Below are 24,202 nucleotides of genomic sequence, written 5' to 3'. Positions count from 1 at the left end.
CAAAACAGATACCAAAAAGAAAGTATTTGAACTCCAAGCACAATTCTTCGTGCTGTCACTGTGGTGATAATTGGGATAAACTCCTAGGACTGATCAAAATGCTAATAAAGTGAACTATTTCACCCTTTTCTCCTTCCGTATCTGAAAGCGCTTTAGCACCATGGTGAGGACACCTTCACTGTTCAGTTCAGTTTACTTATTTGTTAATTGTAGAAGTTAGAATAATTTGTAACCTTTACATTTTATATTTGCTTCTCAGTCAGGAGTTATAGATATTAAAAAAAAAATTGCCAGAGAACGATTTAGGAGTCAATCGCAGATATAGAGAATGAAACTATTTATAATGAACGAATTAGCACGATCAAGTTCGTTAAAGTTGTCCTTCTTCGACTGTTGGATGAATTATTGCTTTAGATAAAAGATTTTTAAATGGAATTTCCAATGACTAACCGGAATAATTTTCCTGCTCTGTACACACAGTATGTTCGAGCGTCGACGTCCGGAACACGCCAAAACATCTGGATCGATTGAATGGGTGCCGGGTTGTGGAGGGGTTCGTGCAAATCATGCTCATCGACAAGTACGAGAACGACAGCTTCAGCAACTTCTCCTTTCCGCTGCTGACGGAGATTACCGGCTACCTGTTGCTGTTTCGTGTGAACGGACTCCAGACGCTCGGCCAGCTCTTCCCCAACCTGGCCGTCATCCGCGGCGAAGATACGGCCAACAATTACGCCTTCGTGGTGTACGAGCTGATGCAGATCAAGGTAAGAGCCGCACAAGCATAATAGTCTCTTTTTAGCTTTCTTTTCCAGAATTTTAGAGCAAACGTCAAAAATGTGACAGCGGTTTAGTTAGCTTCCGTGAAGTAAGGGCTCTACAGGAGAAGGTACAAATCAGAGTTGAGCCCTTTAGTTTAATTCCGGCCTAGTTTGATTCAACGATAGGCCGGTTAAGGATGGGCAATCAACTGCCAAAGCCTGCCATGAATCCACCCGAGGGTCGGGGAACAAAATTGGTAATCTCTACCGACAGCGCCAGCGTCGTCGACCCAGATCGATCAGCGGCAGAGTTTATGAATGAATGCAATGCTTATGCTGCCGAGCGCGAGGGTAGAAAGCTTATCACCCGACTCAGCCCCCCGCCTCCCCCTTCTCCACCTCCCTTTCTTCCCTGCGTGCGCCGGCCTGCGATGCTGGTGCCACGATGCTGTTGCTACTGGTTGTGGCACGATCGGACGATAATTGGAAGTGCGATGAGTACAAGTTTTGAATCGCCCGTTGCGACCCTTATCGTTACTACCATCTTGATAACTTTTGTTTGTTTGCTTTGACGGATGCTTCCTTCGGAAGGGGGCCCTCGAAGAAGGGTCTTGTGCCTGGCCGGGCGCGTTCATCTGTGCGCATGTGACCCGTTAATCATATTTCCGTCCGTTACGGTCGAAAATAAGGGAAAGTTCATCGGTACAAACACAACCCCCCCGGGCTTGGGTACCGTTTTAATATGGCTTTTTACGACTGGGTGCAACTAATTCTTATCTCTTTCTTGTTTTTCACACGCAGGAACTCGGACTTACTTCGCTGATTCACATAGAACGCGGCGGTGTTCGCATCGAGAAAAACCCAAACCTGTGCCACGGAGACACGATCGACTGGAAAACGATAGCACCGAACGGCGACAGCTGGATCAAGGTGGGTGAACTATGGGATGATTTCAGTAAGAAAATTAATTAGTAAACCAAAAGTACGTACGACCCGCCCGCCTATCGTATATTTTTCATGTTATCTGATAGGGGCAAGGGCCTCTTCCCAATCAGCTTTAATAGATAAGATTGGCGTTACGTAATCGGTTTGACATGGTAACGCGTTCCCGATCAAGAAGCGTTACGGCGGTTATAATGTGACCAAGGTTCTTACGTTCGTACGCTCAGCTTCCAAACCGGATCCATTTCATTTGTTTAGCGAGTTGGTTCTGAAGTAACCGAAAACGCTGTAGCTTATAGTAGGCGTTTTTCAAAGCCAACTACACCACGACCGATTTGGCAGTGAACATATTGGATGAAGTGAAAACGCTTGCGTACACAAATGGTAAGCATCTCGGTGTGTTTTTGGTGATACCTTCAGTTTGTGGATCATATTTTTTTTTTTGGTAGGAAACAGCTAAAACGTAACTTACGAAACACAGATGAATTCCTTTTGTTGAACATCCATCCTCCGGTCGGGCGTTGTCTGCCGCTTGCTAAAATTGGTTCACAAATTATTTCCGGCCTGACGGATCGAAGACAGGACCGGACAAACTCTGAACTGTGTGAGTCAATGTTTTGGTGATGCTGCGTCACCGCGAAGACGGACCGACAGTTGCAGTTCGAGTGTATCTCCCACGCTCTCCCCCTACGGTGACACGTCATCATGGCCTCGTCGTTCACCCGTGGCGTACCGAACGCCAACAACGATACGTCATTCACATCCAGCCCGACCCCCCCTCCACCAGCCGCACCCGAGTGCGCTCCACAGAACCCGACATTCCTGGGTGACACATTCTCTTAGCGCCGCTGATGGGGAGGAGACTACGCTGAACTCATAAATTAGAAATAACTCCTTGCGTTTTTGGCCTGGTGTGTTGTTTGTGCTGCATGCCCATTCATTTCTTCGAAGCATGATTACCATTTCGTCCTCCGCTCACTCACCCACCACCCCGCCGGTCGTCGCACCAGTACGACACAGTCATTTTCAAGATGCCGAGCGGCGGTAGGAATGCGGAGGAAGTTTCTCCCCTCCCTCTCCCAGTGTCTGACCGCCCCCTGCTTTTTAAAAGTTATTTCTGCCGCTCGAGTAAAAATAAACGAAACAAGATACTGCTGCACCGGTCGAAAAATCATCTCCAAACATCTTTTACTCCTTGCGAGCGGCGTGTCTCTTGGCGTGTCTTCGGCCGTCGTCCGCTGCCATAACTAAATCAATCCGTGCGTAGTCGGATGCCAAGCTAGACCTCGCTCTCATCATGCCTAAATCGGACGGGATGACGAATCAGGCACAGGAAGTTGTCACCTACTACCACCGGATTGGAAACAAAACATTCGCCGTGTACTCAATCAAACAATGGTATAAGCATACGAGTAATAACTACGCCACATTCTTGACGGTCTGTAGAGAACGGTTTAAAAGCTCGTCGCGTTTTCTTGCCTCAATGTGATGTTATTTATCGACAGGTTGTTGTTGGTGGTCGGAGTGGTGTGTGGTGAGAAGGTGTCGCTAATGTGTTCCCCGTTTGTTTCGCTGATGTCGTTGCGGTGGTCACGCGGTTTGATGTTGTTTGGCCACCATCAAGGACCGCGACTTGTAGAGAGAGCCAGCCCGTTGCCAATAATCGAATGCAACATTCGTACACCGATCAATCATCCCCACACCAAAAGCACAGCACAGCAGCAGGCACGAGGAAGAGAAAAGGGAATGGTACACCCATTCGAATTAGCCCTTTGAACGATTCGTGTTTGTTGTTTTGAAACGAACGTGATAACTCATTCTGTCAGATGCTTTCGGTGAGGAATCCGATCACGTGCGGGTCTTCATAAATTGATGAGAAGAGTACTGTTCATCATAGTAACGCTTCCATGCATTCATCATAGTAACGCATGGAAGCATTAAAATACTGTGGCATAACGCTATGGTAACCTGATGATGTAACGCGAATCGTGTCGATTAATGCTGCTCGGGTAAAGCCTTCTCTGATCCGTTACGTCAGTATGTTTTCTATGGTTTAACAAACAAGTACAAAACAATATTTTAATAATTCAATAAGATCCGTCACGAAGAGACAGTTTATATTGCAAAAAATCTTGCTTCCGGTGGGGGTCTCGTTGGGAAGAAGTAATTAAAAATGGCTATCACCGCCGGAGAGAGCCGTCGCCGCCGCCACAACCGATCCGTGGCCGATTATGGTTTCGTCTGGCGGCGACAAACAACACAACAAGCGCACCACACCACACCACACCCGAATAACAGATGATAAGCTGCGTGCGCATGTTGTGATTTTTGGTTTTTGGGCGCCACATCACCTCTCGTTTGTCGGCGTTCGCCCGTCGAAAATAAAGTATGCAGGGCAGGCAAAACATTGGCTCCCCACCGTTCACCGCCATCCACCACCTTTTGCCCCTCGTGTCGACGACGTCTTCGGTTTTCTGGCCCGAAGATAACGTCTTCTGCAACGATCCCAGACGGAGACGATGACGATGACGTGTGTCGGCTGAGCGAGTGAGTGACGCGTGACGTAAATAAATCATATGATAAATGTTTGTCCCGCTTCCCCTGTTTTGGTGCGAGCCCTAAACTCACTCCGATTCCCCATCCCCCCTCAAACCCTTCGGTTGCGGAAGGCGTTGTGAAGGATCGGGAGGAGAATTGTCAAACGAGGACGCGTGGGTAACTCGATCATGCCAACAAGAATGACTACTTCTATCACGCGCGATCGAGTGGTGAACGCGTTTTCGAAGGCGTTTCGAAATGATTTTCTGATGTCCCTCCCCCCCTCCCCCCCCCCCCTTGCATGACGTAACCTTTGACCTCCTGCACTTTCTGTCATAGATGGCGTCGCCTTCCCGGGGGGACTGGCGCACTGACAGTTTCACAGTGCACGTCAAGCTCGCTCGACCGGGATGAAACAGATGATAACATTCGTCTGCCACACGCCGCCACATGCGTTGCCACACTTCCCCCAACCTCCCCCGGATCCGCCCAGATGATGGGGGTCGAGGGGGTTGTTGTTTTTCCTTCTTCTCGGGCGAGAAAAATAGGAACACCCTCGAATGGCGGGCGAAGGCCGCATTTCTTTTCGTCCACCAGCGATTTCTTAGAACTGTAGGAAATATCGTCACCCGGCTGACGAGGGTGACGGTCAGCAAGCGTGCTTGCAGACGAGATACACGCATTCCCCGTTCGGTTCTTCGGAGAGCCATCGAGACATGTCGGTGTTGTCATCGGTCATCGACATCGAAACCGAAGGAAAAACCCCCCCACTCCGCGCAAAACCTGAAAACCATTGCGCGGATCATTGGGGTGTTTTTTTTTCTTCTCAAAAATTGACCCCCAACACGTAGCATATTATTATTCCGCATGTTCTTGGGTGCGCAGGGAGCGGGGGGGAGGGGTCCCGTTTATTGGTGATTAGTGGAAAGCACTGGGTGTTCAATTTGTGGTCTTATTTTTAGACATCAATATTTCAGCGGAGCAGTCCTATTTTTCTCATACGCGAAGAATAAACACGATCGCGGCGTGTGTATATATGCGTGTCCGTCTGGCTGGCCACCGAGGGGGGAGGGGGAGGCCGCGAACAATGTTGTCCTTCTTCTTCGGTATTCGCCCAATGTGTGTCTTTGCTTTGGTTTACAAAATATTTTTACACGCCCGTTATTTAATCGCTTTCACCAACTTATATTATTACCAGATGACCAATTCTAGGAAACTCAACAACAAAACTGAACCGGTCCAGGAAAACTTCAACCGAATACACTTTTCAGTAGGAAATCAATCTGGTGGGGCTTTAAGAGACGATTTGGATTCCCACTTCCCAGCGACCGTTTTATCGATCGTTACCCTTAAAGGCTGTCTTCTTGCCCAAGAGCTGTTGTGTCCGCGTACTCCGGAACGGAAGAAGTGTAGACGAACACCGCTGCGCGTCCACGTTTTGCCCGAGACCGGATGAGTGTGCTGGACTAAATATAGATCAAAAATTTGTCGCCAGACTGTGCCAGGGCATAGGGGTTGGGGAGGGAGCGAGACCTTTTAGGGAAACCCTCAGTTCCTGTCCTGCGCTCTCTAGGATGTGGTGGTTCGCGGGGCAAGAAGATGTCTTCGTAGTACTCCCTCCGTTTGATGACGAGCTTGAGATGTACGTGCGTTTCCCCGGGTTCCACCCCGGGTTTGGTTGCCTTACGCCATTTGCTCGGATGACGAAGTTTTCCATTCATCCTGGAGGGAAAAGACACGCACGCACGCACGCACGCAACGTTCGTGGATTCCTGCGCGGGCAATGACATCCCGCGGGTGTTGACGGCGGACAGTTTGACGATATTTTTAGAGAACTTTTTCCCTTCCTCCTCCACCTCCTCTGACGGAGCGGGGCAAGACTCCCGTGCCGCGGTAGCTTCCGGTAGAGGAAACGTAATGTTGCATATGGAGATGATGTTTTCTACTCGAACGAGGGCGTTCAGTCCCATCAAAGAAATTAGATGCTGCCTGCGGAGGGGGGCTGGGTGAGGTGGGTGCAGTTGATTTATTTCGTGTAGAAAAATGACCTTTGCCGCACAGGCGGGGGAGGGCAGCCCTTAAAGACACGGTTCAATTATGCAAATAGGGAGATATGGGATAAAAATAGTTTTCTTCTCAAGTTGCTCGTAAGGAAAATGTCAAAGCAAAACGGCCTCCGGAGAATGCCAAGGGGGGGGAAAGGCAAACAAAAACAAACTGCCTTGACTGTCTGCAAAAAGCCCCCGAGTCGTCGAAAGCCGCGAGAGCTGACCGACGAAACCTAGTCAAACAATTTGGTCAAGGTTTGTGCAAAGAGTAGCCTCTTCCCATCAGTTGTGCTTGTGTTTTCTTTCCGTGCTCCTTGAGTCACTAAGCACAACGGGGAAAAAATACACATCCTCCGAATGTAATGGATCTGATCTGCAAACCGTGCTCCGGAGATAAACCCGTTCGAGATCAGACAACCGACCTGCGGCGTCGTCGTCGTCGTCGTCGTCGTTGATGCCGTCGTCGTTGTTGTCTGGCTGGAGAAGCAAACCCCCGTCGGCGTGAGCAAGGTTCGCGCGAGAGATTGCCCAAAGGCTGCTTAAAATTTTCTAGGTTAAACCGATTTGACTAACAAATGTCGCCAGGCGTGTGGAAATCGGTCCGTTCGGTTCGGTTTCGCTTCGCTTCTCGGAAGTGGCAAGTTTTCACTTTCAGATTAGGCAAACAGTAGAACTCAATCAGCTATGCCAAAAAGCTGGCCAATCGTTCGGCCGATCTCCGTGCGCTTGCCGCGCACCGTTCGTGTGAGGCATTGGGAGATTACTATCTCTTGGTTTCTTGCTTGGTTATCAGATGGCCGGCTGGAAGTAAGAAGTTTAGGTACATCTTCGCTAATCCTTGCACTAGGCAGAATTCTGAAAAGATCATTATGAAGGTGTCATCAGAAATTCGCGGTACCCGTTGTGTTGCCCATGAGCTGACTCAACTCAGCCGATGAACTCAGCAAAGGCCAAGGATTCTACTGCACAACTTGCATTGGTTCAACCTGTGTAGGGGAATTCCAAATGGCTCATGCAGTCAAATGCAACCTTCTCCCAGGCCCACATAGCGATGGCTCATGTTCATCATCGGGTGGCGCTTCAAGATTTCCAAGAAGCAGTAGGTTCAGATGCACTGAAACCATAAAAAGAAAAGCAAGCGGTTGGCGGACTACGAAGACGTCTATCTTACGTGGGGTAATATACGTTAAACTGGGTACTGCAGTTTGTTTGTGTTCTTAAACACAACAGCCTGGTTGCTTTGTGGCTTCGTCGGAGCGCTTCGGAGACACCATTCCGAAAGTAGCCCACCGGAAGTGATCATGGAGCATAGCGGGGAGGGAATAGCATACTGTATCTATTGCATCGTCGCCTACGCTCTGTTGAGTATATTGCACCCTTCTGTCCTATAATTAATTATGCCTTACACCAAGATCAATACAAAGAAAGGTTGGATCAAAGCTATTTTCTACTCCGCCATTGTTGTGACAGTTGATTGAAAAAGTGTTTACAAACATAACTTGCAGAATGTGGGGAGATCTTCGCTAAAATTTCTTAAACGAAATAGATTATTGGATATTTTGGATCAGAGCACCCATGGTTTCGCGGATAGAAACTGTTCTTCCGTGTGAAACCAATATGGATCCTGTTGGTCGCCATGGCTGGTGAAATTAAGTGTGATGGTCTTCCATACGCGCAGGCCGCTCCAGAACATAATCCAAACGCCTCAATTGCTGTTCTGTTGATGAAACATACCAAATTTGCAGTTGTGCCCTGGCTGCTCGTAAGAGGTAAACAACATTTCAACCAACTGTCAAAAATTTTCCCACGGTTTGTGGCTCGTGACATGGTATGCTGCGACCTCTTTTCCTTTGATCTTGCCTTACACGCTTTTCCCAAACGAGGGTACTATAAGAAACTGTTGTAGTAGGCTTTATGGTAAAGTAGGCTTAGAACAATGAGCTAGAGATTGTTTTGTTTCACGCTGTTTTCTATTCGCTTTTTCCAATATAGAGATCGTGCATCCTTTCGTAAACAAATTCTTAAAGTTTTCCTTTGGCATCGTCACCGCTTGTTTGTGCAAAAAACAATGCAACAAATATGTTGGAGTTTTTATGCCACATTTTGGATAGAACATCGCTGATCGAGCATATATTGTTTATCTACCGTTGACACACGGGACGGGGGCCAATGTCTTGCTGAATCACCAGTGAAAATTGAACCACCCTTTCTGTCACCTGTCCTTAAATTGTTGGCATTCCCTAGGGGGGCGAAGGGGGATTGGGGGGAACCTTCTACCCCCTTGTAATGATTTATTGTTGTGAAACTTTAATTTTTTTTGCGCGTTCACAGAGATCAAATTGCAGTCGTTTGCTTATGTTTATTGATCGTTAGTGAAGAAAAACATTCCAAACAATCGCATTCCTTGGTTGGTGTCAATTATCAGTTTATTTGTTAACGCTTTCGGCATCGTAAACAGTTCATTGAGAAGTAAGACCTAAAAACCGGTGAACGATCCAGCAAACTGCTGCGCGTTGCCAATTTTTGTGTGCGAAATATTCGTGCGATAGACGATAGAGGGGGGGATTTATTTTTTATTTGTATCGTTCCGTAGCGATTTTTGTTGAAATTCATCAAGTTTATTGCATTTGTTGGTAAACAACTGATTGCTATTTGATTTGATTTGTGCGAAAGGAGGAGAATCCGAACCGTTTGCCCAAAGCCACGCTGCAGTTCCAAGGGGATTTGTGAGCAGAGTGTTCCCGTTTGATATGGATGAGCTTGCTAGGAGAGAAAGAGGAATGCGTAATAAAAGCGATAACCGGTCGATCAAGAAGCCCGCGGAACGTGTTGCTGCGAGCAAACGGGAAAGGAAAAGCTGGGGAGGAAAAGTGAAAGAAAACATTAAAATGAGCACATGAGAATGGAATGTGGAAAAGGAGTGCAATGTGTTCGCGTTCGCCCGGAACGTCGTCGTCCGTTATCCGTGCGATCTCTCTCTCCTCCACAAGACGACGACGACGACGACGACGGGATCTGCGGCACCGGGAATTGTGGCTTGCGACGCTGCGAATAGCGCAGGAAGGTACGGGAAGGGAAGGGAAGGGATGGGAAGGAATGCTCTCAAGGCAAGCCGAATGCAAAAAGTGGCCCCCGTCTTTCTAATACCTGCTCGGCGAGATCGCACGCCGGGTGGGGAAATCCCGCAGAAAGAAAGCAGCGTTCGTTTGTCTACCGCTTCCCCCCCCCCCCCCTCCCTCCCACCCTCCATCCCCAGCGCGTCACCGAATGAGCGTAGGAAAGCGAAATAGTTGATGAAGGCAAAAGTGAAGGCGCAGTGAAGAAAGAACGCCGCCGAGTTGTTGAAGCTGTGTGCCCCCGAATCTCGAGGCAAAAGAGAAAAGACAGCAATAAGTCAAACACACCGCACTTCTTGCCACCACCCCCCGCCGGGACAAACGGGGCCTGCTAATGCTCTGGTATTCGTGATGGAAACCGTCTTGAATGAATTTGCGGATGAGAGAAGACGGCGAAAGGCGAAAAGAAATGCCAGGAATTCGTTAACTGAGCTCGATTGAATGAAAGCTCTGGAGGAGGGGGTGGGGGGAGTGAGAGGAATAAGGGAAGAAAGTTATCGGGCACCTCCAGGTTTTTAGCTCAGAATGAAGTAATAGACCACGACTTGCAGACCCCGGCGCCGTCCGTCGCCAGCAAAACGGTTAACGGTCTTTCCAGTTCGATAAACCGTTAAAGGATGTATCGACCCTGAGGAACATGTTCGCCCGTAATGGAGTAACCGAATAATACTTGTTAAAGCTGCAGATGTTTGATTTAGATGAACTTATCCGTACAGGATGGTCGGCCTACGAAAGTAGTCCATGCTTATCGTAAAGAATTCAAGCATCCTCCAGAGACCGCTCATGGTGGGATCCTTTGCTATACATCCTGACCTTGTTCCAATCTTCTTTTCGTCTATTAAGAATACACATCGCCACATGTTTGACTCATCCTAATACCTTTGTTTTCGTTTCGCAGGGAAATCAAGACCCCAACGCGTGCACCACATGCCCAAGCAACGTTACCATCACGATGCCGGATTCGACGACACGTCTGATCCAGTGTCCGACGCGCGAACCAAAAAGCCCCAAGCACAACGAAAAGGAGAGCTATCTCTGCTGGTCCACCAAACATTGTCAACAGAGTAAGTTGCAACCGAGCCCGATCCATCCACTACTGTGAGTAGTGCGTGTACCGATGAGCAAATATTCATCCCTTTTTTCCGTTTACCTTTTCCAGAATGCCCCGCAAGCTGCCCAAAATCCTGCACAATAACGGGCGAGTGCTGCAGCCCGAGCTGTCTCGGGCAGTGCGGCGGCGTGAACGGGACGGAGTGCATGGTGTGCCGGAACTTGTACTACGTCGACTCCGACGGCCGGTCCCGGTGCGTCGACAAGTGCCCGGACGATCTGTTCATGTTCGCCGAAAGTCGGTGTCTGACCGCCGAGGAGTGTTACAACCAAAAAAAACCACTCCATCGGTTGCATGACAACACGCCGAACAACCCGTACGTGCCGATCAAGGGCGCGTGTCAGCTAGACTGCCCCGAAGGTCACTCGATGTCGAAGGACCCCGTTACCAATCGGCAGGCGTGCGTGCCCTGCAAAGGACCCTGTCGAATCGAGTGTCAGAGCATGGTGATCGAGAGCCTTTCCCAAATCAAGAACGTGGCGGGTTGTACCATCATCAAGGGATCGCTTTCGATACGAATCCGCCAGCTCGGTGGAGGTAAGTGAGCTAGAATTTCAAGAGCCGATGGGCTTTTGGCTTGGACCTAAACGTACTCACTAGACGCTCTCTCCTTCCTCCCACAGATAATGTCGTCCGCGAACTGGAGAAGTACCTCTTCTCGATCGAAGAGATCCATGGCTACCTGTCGATCGTCCGTTCGTACTCGCTGATGTCGTTGAGCTTTTTCAAAAACCTGAAAGTTATCCGTGGCAAAGAGCTGGTGAATTCAGAGTAAGTGTCAACGGGTGCCACGGGTCAACGCGGCGTCAAATCAACGGTCAACCGTCAAATCAACGGTTCACGTGATTTTGTTTTCCGTTTTCTTTGCAGCATGTCACTGAGCGTGCTGGACAATCAGAACTTGCAGGAGCTGTTCGCGCAAGATGTGCGCATCGAAAGGGGCAAAGTAATGTTCAACGACAACCCATTGCTGTGCGTCAAGTATATTAAAGCGTTGAAGAAAAACTTTAACGACGGCGTCATGATCGAAAATGAAGCGCAGCTGGAGCGTAGCAACGGTTTGCGGACCGCCTGCGAAGTGTTCACGCTGAAAACCAGCGTGACCAAAATTATCAGCGATCTGGCCATCATCAAGTGGGATTCGTTCAAGGAGTTGCCGGATAATCGCCAGCTGATCGGTTACGTCGTGTACTATAGCGTAGCTCCGGAGACGGGCGAGATTGCGATGTATGACGGGCGAGACGCCTGCAATTCGCAGAGTTGGCGTGTGGATGACGTGCGCAATCAGCTGGACGAGAACCAAACGACCCACATCTTAACGCGGTTAGACAATAACACACGGTACGCGTACTACGTCAAAACGTACACGCTCTCGCTGGAAAACGTCGGTGGTCAGACGAACATAACGTACTTCAAGACACCTCCCGGTACGCCGAAGAGTGTGCGAAATTTACGTGTCACGGAAAACCTCGAAACCAATATGGTGGTAAGTTTTTAGGCCCCGCGAACCATCAAGCAACCCTCAAACCCTCAATGCAATTCAAACCCTCATATATCATTTCATACTTTCATATTCTAAAGATCGTCTCCTGGGTTGAGCCGGCCCACATCTTTGGAAAATTGGAAGAATATAAAATCGTTGTCGAGATAAACGACGAGGATAATGAAATGATCAAGCAACGGAACTACTGTACCGATGGTAAGGAATTAAAAATAGCTATACCTTCTCCACCGTGCATCGTATAATGCGATCGTGTCGTGTCAAATTTGTTTATACATTACAGAAATCCAAAGGCCACCAAAAACAAGCATAACGCCGGATGTGACGACCCCGGCGCCTGCAAAAGATAGCAGCGCGACCGGGGTTTGCACGAAGGATGACTGCGCTTCGTTTTGCCAAGAGGCCGGTTCGTCCACGGCCGACAGTTCATCAAAGCTCGACCCAAATGAGGCTGATATGGCGATCGGATTCGAGGATTGGCTGCATAACTATGTGTATATCAAGTACGTAGAATGATTGAATGGATCAATCAAGAAGATTGGAAAAATGAGAGATCACTGCAGACCATGCAACGAGCCAGAAACCGTGGGAATAGTTTTTTAAGAGTTGCTTTGCATTCATTTTGGTTACTATCGATGAACGGCCTGTAAAGTTTTTCTGTAAAACAGAAAATTTAGTATTTTTTACTAACTGAACTAGCAATTCAGGAGTTCGGTATATGTTCTGGAGGAAGATTGCAGGCAAGGATGATCATCACGCTTAATGTTGGCAACCAACAGCATTCATTTCCCATGGCTTTGTACCGAGGACCACATTCGATTAGTCGGGATTTTATTTTACTAAAACATCCGCGAGGTGTCCTGGGTCACATAGGCAGAAAGTAGTTTTGCATCGACCTCTCGTTTTACCGATCTTGGGATAAATGCGAAACAAAAACAACACTCTAATACATCTACATTGTTTTCAAACCATAGAAATCCAAAAGCAAGTCGACGTAAACGAAGCCACGATGAAGATATGACCCAGACGAGTGGTAACCAGTCGCTCGTTTTCCCGAAACACTCCGATAGCGAAAATTTTCCCGATCAGACGACGAAGGTGGAAATTGGCAATGTGAAGGACGAGAGCGGAGAGTACTATCGCGTGCTAAGCGAATCGACAAACGCGACAAATATATCGTTCCCGTTGGACCACTTCAAGCACCACTCGCTGTATGCATTCCGTGTGGTGGCCTGCCGGGAAAAGCCGGCCCCAATCCAGAACGGCGCCCAAGTATTTGACATGGTGAACAGGTGTGGCCAGGAGCAAACCATATTCTATCGCACGCTGCCCCTACCGCACGGTAACGACATCCCGGCGGACTCGATTCAGCTGGAAGACTACTCGAATAGCACGCAACGCGTCATCAAGGTTCACTGGCGACGGCCGGAGAAACCAAACGGTCCGGTAGTGTCGTACTCAATCAAGTACCAGCGAACCGACCTGGACTCGGTGCTGGCAAACGTGCTCTGCGTGCCGGTCGATCTGCACAACCGGATGGGCTTCGCGATGCTGACCCGGCTGGACTCGGGTAACTACAGCATTCGCATCATGGCCACCTCGACCGCAGGGGATGGGTCGTACTCTTCGGAGAAGTTTCTCTTTCTAGAGAAGTACGAGACGGACGGTGTGGGCCGCTTCTGGGGGCTCTATCTGGCCATCGCGCTCTTGGTTTTCGCTGCGTGTGGTGGTGTCGTCTTCTATTACTGGAAGACGAAGTATCTGCCGGCGGCCAACAATATGCGACTGTTTGCGCAGGTCAATCCGGACTACGCCGGCGTCACGTACAAGGTAGACGAGTGGGAGGTGCCGCGGGACAACATCATCCAGCTGGAGGAGCTCGGCCAGGGCTCGTTCGGCATGGTGTACAAGGGGATCGTGGTGAAACTCGGCCCCGACACCAACATCCCGTGTGCGATCAAAACCGTCAACGAGAACGCCACCGACCGCGAGCGGGACAGTTTTCTCATCGAGGCGAACATCATGAAGTCGTTCAAGACGCACCACGTCGTGCGACTGCTCGGCATCGTCTCCATCAGCCACCCGATCCTCGTCGTGATGGAGCTGATGGCGAACGGTGACCTTAAGAGTTACCTTCGGCGGCATCGGCCCGATTACGAGAACGGAGAAGAGTCCTCACCGCAACCTCCGACGCTGAAGCAAATCTACCAGATGGCGATCGAAATTGCGGACGGTATGGCGTACCTGTCGGCCAAAAAGTTTGTACATCGCGATCTGGCCGCGCGCAACTGCATGGTGGGTGAGGATCTGACGGTGAAGATCGGTGACTTTGGCATGACGCGAGACATCTACGAGACCGACTACTATCGCAAGGGCACGAAAGGCTTCCTGCCGGTGCGGTGGATGGCCCCGGAGAGTCTGAAAGATGGCATGTTTTCAAGCGCCAGCGATGTGTTCAGCTACGGTGTGGTCCTGTGGGAAATGGCCACACTTGCCTCGCAGCCGTACCAGGTAAGAGAAAGGGGGAAACAGCCGAAGTAAATGCGTAGTGTGAAAGCAACTTTAACGTGTAAAGTAGGCTGTGCCTACAAACGTACAGCTCGTTGCTTCAAGTGGTTGATTTTAGTGACGAGACTAACGGTTCAGTGACGTGAGTCAATGCAGAGTCAGTGAGTCAATGCAGAATGAGTGAGTCAATTCTTTAATTCACTCAGAATAAAAGATTTAGCTTAGTAATAATAATTTGGTTTACTCAAGCAGACTCGCCGCGGTACAAGCATATTCGGGCGAATACATATAAATAAATAGTTTCTCGATATATCCACTCACTCTGACTCAGTTTGCACTTCACCTGTGGGTTTCCACCAAATTCATCAAGAGTGGTTTATGCTGCGTTAACTCAAGCCATCCTTCTTTCTTCTTCATCGCTCTAACGCAGGGACTGACGAACGACCAAGTGCTGCGGTACGTGATCGACGGTGGTGTTATGGAGCGGCCCGAAAACTGCCCCGACAAACTGTACGAACTGATGCGCATCTGCTGGCAGCATCGATGCAGCGCACGGCCAACGTTCATCGATATCATCTCGATGCTGCTTCCGGATGCAAACGATCAGTTTGCGTTGGTGTCCTTCTACCACTCACCGGATGCCATCGAAGCGGCCGTTGCGCCCGGCAATAGTAAGGAACACAACTTCCCCCCTGCCCCCGAACGTAGTCAGGTGATAATTTACACACTTTTTACCTCTTTTTTCCTAGTGCTAGAAGATGATGTAACGGAACCGCTGCGTGCGAATGAGGACGTAATTGACGAGGATGAAGATGATCAGTATGCGATCGAGATGGTCGAAGGTCGGTTAATGCAAAACAACGGACCCAAACCGGACATCCGGTCGCCCAACTCACCACAGAGGTGAGCATACCGTGCTCTCGTTAAATGGGTTTGGTAAGTAGTAACTCACTCACTAAACTTACTTAAGTGAAATATCTTATGTTGGTACGTTTTTTTGTTTTTTTTTTCTTCAGAAATGTTATCATAAGCCAAATGGTCTGAAGCTGTATTTATGCGACGCATACGGCTTACATTTTTGGAAGTTCGTGAAAGGTAGCCCATCACCATAGCAACCAACAATTGCAACGCATAGCAAAGACCGGTCAACATCATTTACCAACACTAGAACGGCATAATTCAAACGAATTTGTTTTTTGTTTGTCCAACACGCAAAGGCAACCTCTGTCCGCTGAAAAAATCATCATTCACATTGAAAACCATCCCAATCCAGCAAACCGACCACAAAACACATAAGCAGAAACAGTGCTAGTTTTTTCGAAATAGTTTGATTTACTGAACATTTTGACTCTCTCCCTCTCTCTCTACACACAAGTTTTTACAATCTCCAGGTTCAGAAAACGGGTCTTGTCTCGGGTCGTAATTTCAAACTTTCCTTCGGGGACAAAACGCGCTTCGGTTAGACGACCGCCTGCGATCTGTTATCGAATTGTGTCGCGCCGAAGCAGACAGAAGCAATGTATGTTTCTTTTTTTTTTCTTTGTATTTGAAATTCCCAATCATCCCATTTCCCTCCCAGTGTAGAGTTGGCAATATATGGCGAGGGTTCGATAGTTTTAATTTTTTTTTTATTTAAATTTCTCTTCGCTGTGCTCCTACCGACCTGAACTCACCGCCATCTAGATAACACACTTATAATATGCGCATTAGCAACATGAGAGAGAAAGAGAGAGTGAGAGACAGGAGGGAGGTCCGTATTCTTTTTGTTACGTTCTTTTTCTTTCGTTTCCGATATGCAACCTGAGCCTTCTTTACCGGATTTTAATTTTTTAAAGAAGCAAACACATATACAACAAGCGCGTGCGCTCGCGCATATGCAAAGGAATACAGCAAGTGAGCAATCAAAGAAAAAGGGAATTGTAAATGAAGTATCCTTTAAAATTTGCAGTTTGAAACAAACAAACAAACAAACAAAATAATTGAAGCTTACGGCAATGAGTACGAATGGTGCGGAGTAGAAGCAGGAAGAAGAAGAAGAAGGGAGGTTAGAATCGGATGTAAAATAATAGAAGAATGGCTAGGCAAGGATTTATTGTTGAGCATATAAGATAGTTTCGATACCGAGAAACAACATGTACATTTGACTGCACAGGTGTAATTGGAGAGCGATAGAGGGATAGCAAAGCAGGAAACCCGGGCGAAAGGATTTGTTGTAAATATAATTTAGTCTTTTTCAGGTGTAACAAAAACACTAAATGGCTAGTGGAAGGACTATACTAGCGCGTAACACGGTAAAGTAACTAAGTGTGATTGAACAAGAAAGACGAGTAAGAAAGGAATGGAGAAATAAAATCACACAGCTGTAGACTTGCTTATTGTGGGTGTTAATACGTGCGTGTATGCATGGATGTGCTCATGAATGAATGTGTTAAAGTGGGTGAATGGTAAAACAAACTCCAGCTAGTAGAAACACAGCACAGAAAAGCCCAATGTTGCGTTTCCTCACAAAACCACCACCATCCTTCTTCGGCCCAAGAAAGCGTTTTGTTCCATTTCGTAAAAGTAATATAGTTCCTCCTTTAGTCGAATTGCTACGGATGCGAAATGTCTGCATAGGCAGACGGAATGCACTTGACATGCAGAACAAACAATCGCACCCGGATAAAGAGAAGCAATGCAAACCGCTACATAATCCGTGGCCTGACATGACATTGTCCCTGTAAGGCTTTAATTATAGAAAAACAAAGAAAAACCCTCGTTCCGTACGGGTTAGTTTTTAGTCAAAAATTCTTTTTTGTAACGTACACACACACACGATTCCAAATAGTTTAAAAAAAATTATGTTTCAGCAACCGTTTCAGCAAACTCATTCACAAACATAACAAATAGAATATTATTTTAAAGCTACCCACGGATTATTATGAAATGATAAGCGAACGAAGGAAAGAGGGAAAGAAAGGGTAGAGATCGTAAATAAGATAAGCAAACGAAAATGTACATCAGACAAAAATAGTTCCTTAGCTAAATAGCTAAACAAACAATAGTGCCAGCGCGTACTACCAACTACTTGTGAACCTAATTTCCTGGATGTGTGTGTTTTTTTTTAGTTAAGGTACCACCAAGATAACAATCATATTTTTATCCTGCTGTACTGTATATATATATATATAGCATTTATATATAGCGTACAGCGTGGTAATATAGCGTATAATTCAAGGGCTGGTCGTTTTATTTAGCGATTCTTTTACCGAGTAGAGACGAGCGAGCTATACTTTAGTGTAGCATTACTGTTATTTATCAACATCGGACAATTCAACCGGGAACCCGCCGCCGCAACGTGGTCGTCATAGCCGAGAAGAAACCAAAACCAATTTGTACATATACGTGAAAAAGGAAGGAGCCGATAGGGGCATCGATAAAAACACGAAAAATACGTGCAACACAGCAACCACAGGATACAGGATCAAGAAGGGATGTGTGTGTGGCAAAGAACCAGAGAGTGTCACAGTCAAAATAACACACGGGGTTAATCGTTTGAATTTTAACTTAACACTGATTTAATGATGCCGTTTATGCACCAGAATTTCCTCATAGCATTCGTGCTGTTGCATTAGTTACAGTACGACATCCTAACTATTCTTTATGAAGAACCGGGCGTTGTTTGAATCTGTCCAAACATGCGCTAGAATCTGTGCTTAGCTTTGTTTCTATGTTTCTTGCGCTGTCGTTGGGTGCATTGCCTGAACCTCTCGTGTTCGATGCATCGCGTTCCGTGTTGATGCATGTTAACTTGCGATCACGATGCCGATCGTTACCGGGAGTTTAGATGTTTCGGGTTCATTTATGGCCGCGATCTACATACATACATCGGTGGCTGTTTTCTTACACCCTCTTGGTCGAACCGTCCTAACCTAACAAACAAATGCGAGATCGACCCATTCGTTCGTTATTTTCGATCTGTTGTTTGGGCATCTCTCGTTTCCGGTTATATCGTGTCCTTTCGGAAAGTTTCTTCATTTGGAACAACGATCATAGCCGGATACCGGAAATGTTACAATTTATAGGGGAATTTTTCCTTTGTTGATTCGCGATCTTTCTTGGGTTCTGGTGTTTTTACAGTACAGAGCCTTTCACAAGTTCAAATTAGATCGCCGTTTTATTGTTTTTCGAAACCTTTCTCGTTGAGCACATCGTTGGCGCAGCAACAATGTACGTGTGTATGTGTGTGTGTAAGCGCATGTGTGTGTGTTTATATAATTTATTTTTCGCCATACCAAAAAAGTTTACTCACGGTTGGCTGTAACGATGGCTACGACGGCAACGACGACCAGAACGAAACGTAGTAGGCAGCAGTGTGTTCAAAGATGCAATTCCTCGTCACTTCCTTTTCTTTGACCCCGTTTCATGTTTCATGTGTTGTACGTTGCAAATGGATTAACCAGGGGGCGATGTAATGTAATTTAAAGTGAACTTTCTCCTGAAAGTGAAAGGTTGGTTGATTAGCGATAATAGAAGTAACACTAGATGTAAACAGTAGTCTAAGGAGGATCTCCAAAGTACACCTAAGGAACAGAGTATTGAGTATATTACTCAAATCATAGTAGACCTCGAATGTGCATGAGCCAGAACAGCCGTCGGAAAAGCAAAGGAAAGCTGCCCCCACCGGGGGGAGGGATTCAGAGAGGCAAAGATGTATAGCACAGAAGAAGGCTAGAGCATAGGTCAGACAATAGAGCGTATTATACGGTGTGTAGCCTAAGTGTACATATTGAACAGGAAAAAAAAAATACACAAGTAAAACACGAAACCACACGGCTTTTGCTTCTGTTCTCGCGCAGGTTTTGGGCGTGTTGTGTGTACCCACGATGACTACGATGTTGTACAAAAACTCTAAACCCTTCTAGACAAAACATTGAAAAGAAAAAACACAAATCTAACTCGCTTCGGATGGAGAGGAAGGAAGGGAAAAGGGGGCGCTGGGGGGATAAAAGCAAACTGTTACTATTAGGGTGCTGTATACGCTTTTAATATAACGGCGCAAGGCAAGGAACGCATTTAACAAGTAAGAATTGTAAGCGACCAAAACGGAAAGGAAACGAATAAAAAAAAACCCGTGTATGTTTGTCTAAAACCATGGATGCAGCCAAGGAGGAGAACACTGCTAGTAAACGACATTTTAAAACACATAAAATTGCTGATTTTTCTTCCTCTCGAGTATATTAGTATTAGATTGTGGACATTACTTTTGTTTTTGGTAGTTATGTCATGTGAGCTGCAGCGCAATCCCTCCATTGTGAATTTCATTTCAACCGCTTATATCAGAGCTGCTGGTATATTCCCAGCCTTCTAGGATGCTCTACATATCTACATAGCTACGATGAATCCGAGACATAAACCATTACTGCTGTAAAAGACATACACCCGATCACTTTATAACATAGAAATGTTAAAAGTTTGATAAAAACTAAAATGTCTTTATTTGGTTTCTCGCAACACATTCACAGGGGGTAAAAAAGGCACAATGTGGAACAACAATAATAAAACCATGGTTCAAAAGTTGTAGTTTGCACGTTTCAGAGAAATGGGAATTTCACTCGCGCACGTGTTTGGCTGCAAATCTCTCGCTTAGAACTCCTCATTGAGCGTGGTTCGACTGTAGAAGGCGCGCGAATAGGCCGCTGGGCTGGACCGGCCGAAAAGACCAAAGCAACCGCGCCGGTACACGCACCAAATGGCCGCTGTGAAGGGAATGGCAATCAGTACACCGATGAGAAGTCCCATCAGCAGGGCCCCATCGTTCGACGGGTTGTTTCCGGCCCCATCCGGGCACCGCATGTGGAAATGTTTGTGTTCCAAGTCGACCATCGACTGGCCCGCCATCTGCTTCGGACTCGAGCATCTGCAAATGAGGGATGTGAATGCACTTAGTAGCTCGATCGACGTGTGTCGACGTCGTCGTGGTGGCCTTACTCGATATTGTTCAGGATGGCCGGCGTCGTACGCTCGATGATGGGAAGCAACGTGAGCAGCAGCCAGCGGTTGGAGCAATCGCATGCCCACGGATTGACGCGAATGTCAACCACCTCCATCGAGTCCCACTGGACAAGCAGCTGGGCGTCGAGGTAGGAGATGTTGTTGTTGTGCATGAAAAATCGCTTCACCGGCGGCCAATCGAACCGCTCCGGGTTGTCGGTGTCGTTGCGCACGAACGCCTGCCCGTGGAGGTAGCTCAGGTGCGGATTGTTGGTAATGTGGATCTCCTCCAGCGACTCGAGCCCGCGGAACGCCCCGCGTCCGATCATCTTCAGCTCGGTCATATAGGAGAGGCTTAGGTAGGTAAGGTTTTTGAGTTTTGGAAACTCGCTAAAAATATAAAAATCAAACGCGCGTATTACGCAATCCGATCGTTGACGGATGATTTTCCTCGAGGCGTTCCACTCACTTGCCCAACACGATCGCAGGAATGGGGTTCTCGTCCAAGCTGAGCCATTGGAGACCGACGGCGTAGTTAAGGGCTTCGGGAACCTCTTTCAGCAGATTGCCGGTCAGATTAAGGTACCGAAGGCTGCGCGGCGTGTGCAGTAAGTACTTCGGGATCGCCTCCAGCTCCATGTAGCTCAAGTCCAGGCTGACCAGCCCGGCGATGCCGGCAATGGCCACCTCCGACTGGTGGTCGATCACCTTGAACGTGTTCAGCTCGAGGCTGAGCTCCTGCAGTGCCGGCAGGTGCTCGAACAGGTCCGCATTGAGCGAATGCAGCTGATTGGCACCGAGCCGCAGGACGCGCAGTTTCTCCAGCGGCTCGAACGTGATGGGCGAGTAGTGCCCCTCGAAGATCTCCGGCGTGAGGGCTTCGGTCGTGAGGAGATTGTGCGACAGATCGAGAATCTCCAGCTCGGTGAGATTGATGAAGCAGCTTGCTTCGATCGTAACGATTTCGTTATGGCTCAGGTCGAGCATCGTCACGTTCATCGGCGGGAAGCTGGTCACATGCTTCAGTCCGGTCGATACCAGCAGGAGCCGTTTGGCGACGAATCCGGTCCCGTTCAGCGACTGCCAGGCTTCGGCGGAATACGTGTTCGGGCCGAGCTGCTTGCTGGTGCAATCGAACGTTCCGGTGTCAGCGTCGCACGTGCAGTTTGTGCAAAGCTTCGACGTCAGCGTCGATGGACTTCCATTTTTTGAAGCCTCCTCTACGTATGGCATCCATGCTGGAGTTGTCGTTGTCGTTGGCGTTGTGCTAGCTTCGGTCGTGTTTGTCTATAAATAAATGTAAAAAAAAGTAAACTCTATCGTTGATCGAATGTGGTAATAGCATTAACCCGTTTCAAGGCCAGATTTTAACATACCAAAATGGGTTTAGCATACCAATTATCAATCGTGTGATGAATCAGAACGAATAAAAATGAATGAATGGTGTAAAAAAGATTATCTCCTGCATCGGCCGGGAATCGAACCCGGGCCGCCCGCGTGGCAGGCGAGCATTCTACCACTGAACCACCGATGCATCTTACCACTTGGGATCTTTATACCCATCAGATTATTTTAAGCCTACTAAGATCGTGTCTAGGATGTAAGTTGTCTAATACATTTCAACTCCGATGAATGATCAGTTGTTTGACCGGTCATTCACATAGAAGTAATAATTTGTCATTCGCATCTCTGGAATTTTCTTTTATTTTCAAAGAAATACTCATCAAAATTAGGTCACTTCTTATCGTTTGCTATCAGAAGAAAATTTCCAATGCAGACTCGCATATCGATTGGCACATGGTTGAAACCAACGGAAGTGACACTCGTTCCGGGCTACATTAATTCCTGCTGACCGTATCTGCAATAAATCGATTACTAATACAAAGGCAAACACATGAGTCATTCTATATTCTCAGTACCTAAGCACTTGACAATTTGCTCCCATTAATCATCAAATTATCATCGGTAAATTGCACAACGACTGACAGCAGAGGATAATTTGCGGCTCACATCTCACAACCAATTTGAAAGTTACATGCTTCTCCCAGAGTCAGTGTCAACCGACGCAACTCAATTTCGACTAATCCTCATTTTATCTTTAAAAACCGGCAATGCCCGTTTTTCACCGCCTTATATACACTCTGCTACCGGAATTGAAATCTAATGTTTGCGCCTAAACCAACATGAACCACTTTTTCCTCGGTGGTGTTTGCCGTAGTTGGTTTGTGCTGATCACACTTAAGCCCTTCTAGCGTATGGACCTGCAGGTGACCCATAGTATTTTTTTTTTCGTTGGTTTTTTCTTCGTTATCGGATCGGTAAACGCAAGAGAGCTCGATGGATCCGCCTGTCGATAAGATAACGGCAAAACGGGACGAGCCTAGGGCACACGGCGGCAAACCATCGAAGTTCACGAAGAAATTCTATTTGCTGATACTGGCAAAATCTACGCAGCTAGGCTTAAGATCCAACGTACAGGTGGGAATTAGCTGCACAAAATTCCACGAAATTCCACCGTCTTGGTGAGATATTTTCGATGGTCTGTCACGTATTTTCGCTAGATACTTTATTTGATAAGAACAAATATTGCCTCTAGCACAGCTAAGTGCCTCTAGGCGCAGCAAAATACTGAAACATGACGAAATGTGCAGAGTTCGCTCGAAGTACTGTGACTAAGAGAAGTGCAGTGGCTAAAACACGTACTAACTTCTTACCTCGTCTGGGGATGCGTAGACAGGTTCCGGATTATGCATCTGCAGTACCACACCAATCACGAGCACCAAGGGCAAACTGGCCCAACATCTTCTTCCGACTGAATGCATCTTAACGACTAGGAATACTCAAACACCCGCGAGACCACGCGTCACACTTTTAAAGTTTGAAAGTCAAAGTAACCTTCGCTTCCAAAGAATCATGCGGCGTAGAGAACACTTTCACTTATTCTTGGCGTGATTGCACTTTCACTGCCCTCCCTTTAAGGGTCCTAAAGCTACAAAACTCCGGGACTATTCTCGCCAGTAAGTACAGTTACGGTCTGGCCAAACGCTCTGGCCCGTATGGAGTAATGTGTCACCTTACGCCAATCGTGTTGCTGGCGGAGTAAACGTATGAGTAACCGTTTGGCCGTAGATAACGCGCCCGAAACATAGTGAACACCTTTTTCCCTTAGGACACCCCTTGCCAAACACAGGGCGCGGGCTGGATGTGCGGGGTGTTTCACAGCGTTTAGGTGTTCGTTATCTTATCACTCGGCACGATACCGAAAAGACCCGCTATTTTCCTCGTTGGCGTTGGGATTCATTTTCTCCGGTGAGATGGAGCCACTGCTGGGTGATTTTCATTCTGCGTTTATCCAAACCATACTCCAAGGGTAGCTTCGATCCAAGGTGGCTCGCCTTGCTCGCGAAGTAGATGAAGGGCCATGAATGATCGGAGTGATCGAACTTCAAATCACACACACGCACACGAGTTAAGGTGTGCACAACGGCTGCCGCATTTGTCTATTGGTCAAGGACAAGCATGGTGTTTTAAAACCGCCAACACACTCGACGGGCGGGAGAAACGCATAAATGGGTACAGTTTGCGATTTTTTTTTCTTTTCCGTTCACTAGCACCACGCGCTCCAACAGATGACCTTGTAATAGTTGGCGTTGTGTTTATTATTTGTTTTCACTGCGTAGCCCATTATGTTCCAGTTCCATCGA

The 24,202-nt window shown here is 47.4% G+C and overlaps 2 protein-coding genes and 1 non-coding gene across 3 annotated transcripts; 1 reads left to right on the top strand and 2 right to left on the bottom strand.

Annotated features, from left to right (window-relative positions):
• Nucleotides 1-555: 555 nt before the first annotated feature.
• LOC131286646 (insulin-like receptor) lies at nt 556-15,811 on the top strand. Its single transcript, XM_058315630.1, has 12 exons — nt 556-767; nt 1,563-1,691; nt 10,304-10,469; nt 10,565-11,053; nt 11,140-11,287; nt 11,387-12,002; nt 12,098-12,249; nt 12,368-12,520; nt 12,992-14,528; nt 14,956-15,196; nt 15,275-15,461; nt 15,542-15,811. Exons 1-11 carry the CDS (start codon nt 567-569, stop codon nt 15,430-15,432), a joined length of 3,990 nt encoding a protein of 1,329 aa, XP_058171613.1. The 5' UTR covers nt 556-566; the 3' UTR covers nt 15,433-15,461; nt 15,542-15,811.
• A 4,339-nt stretch (nt 15,812-20,150) lies between these two features.
• Nucleotides 20,151-21,773, bottom strand: LOC131287930 (leucine-rich repeat neuronal protein 3-like). The gene is made up of 3 exons (XM_058317025.1): nt 20,968-21,773; nt 20,496-20,888; nt 20,151-20,424 (listed from the first exon to the last, which is right to left on the bottom strand). Exons 1-3 carry the CDS (start codon nt 21,729-21,731, stop codon nt 20,151-20,153), a joined length of 1,431 nt encoding a protein of 476 aa, XP_058173008.1. The 5' UTR covers nt 21,732-21,773.
• Nucleotides 21,774-21,961: 188 nt separating this feature from the next.
• On the bottom strand, nt 21,962-22,032 carry Trnag-gcc (transfer RNA glycine (anticodon GCC)). Its single transcript has one exon. It is a non-coding gene; the product is annotated as a tRNA-Gly (tRNA).
• Nucleotides 22,033-24,202: the final 2,170 nt, after the last annotated feature.

Source organism: Anopheles ziemanni, chromosome 3 (assembly GCF_943734765.1).
Source record: "Anopheles ziemanni chromosome 3, idAnoZiCoDA_A2_x.2, whole genome shotgun sequence".
Classification (NCBI taxonomy): domain Eukaryota; kingdom Metazoa; phylum Arthropoda; class Insecta; order Diptera; family Culicidae; genus Anopheles; species Anopheles ziemanni.
Note: the sequence above shows the minus strand (reverse complement) of the source record. Positions and strands in the feature narration are given on the sequence as shown.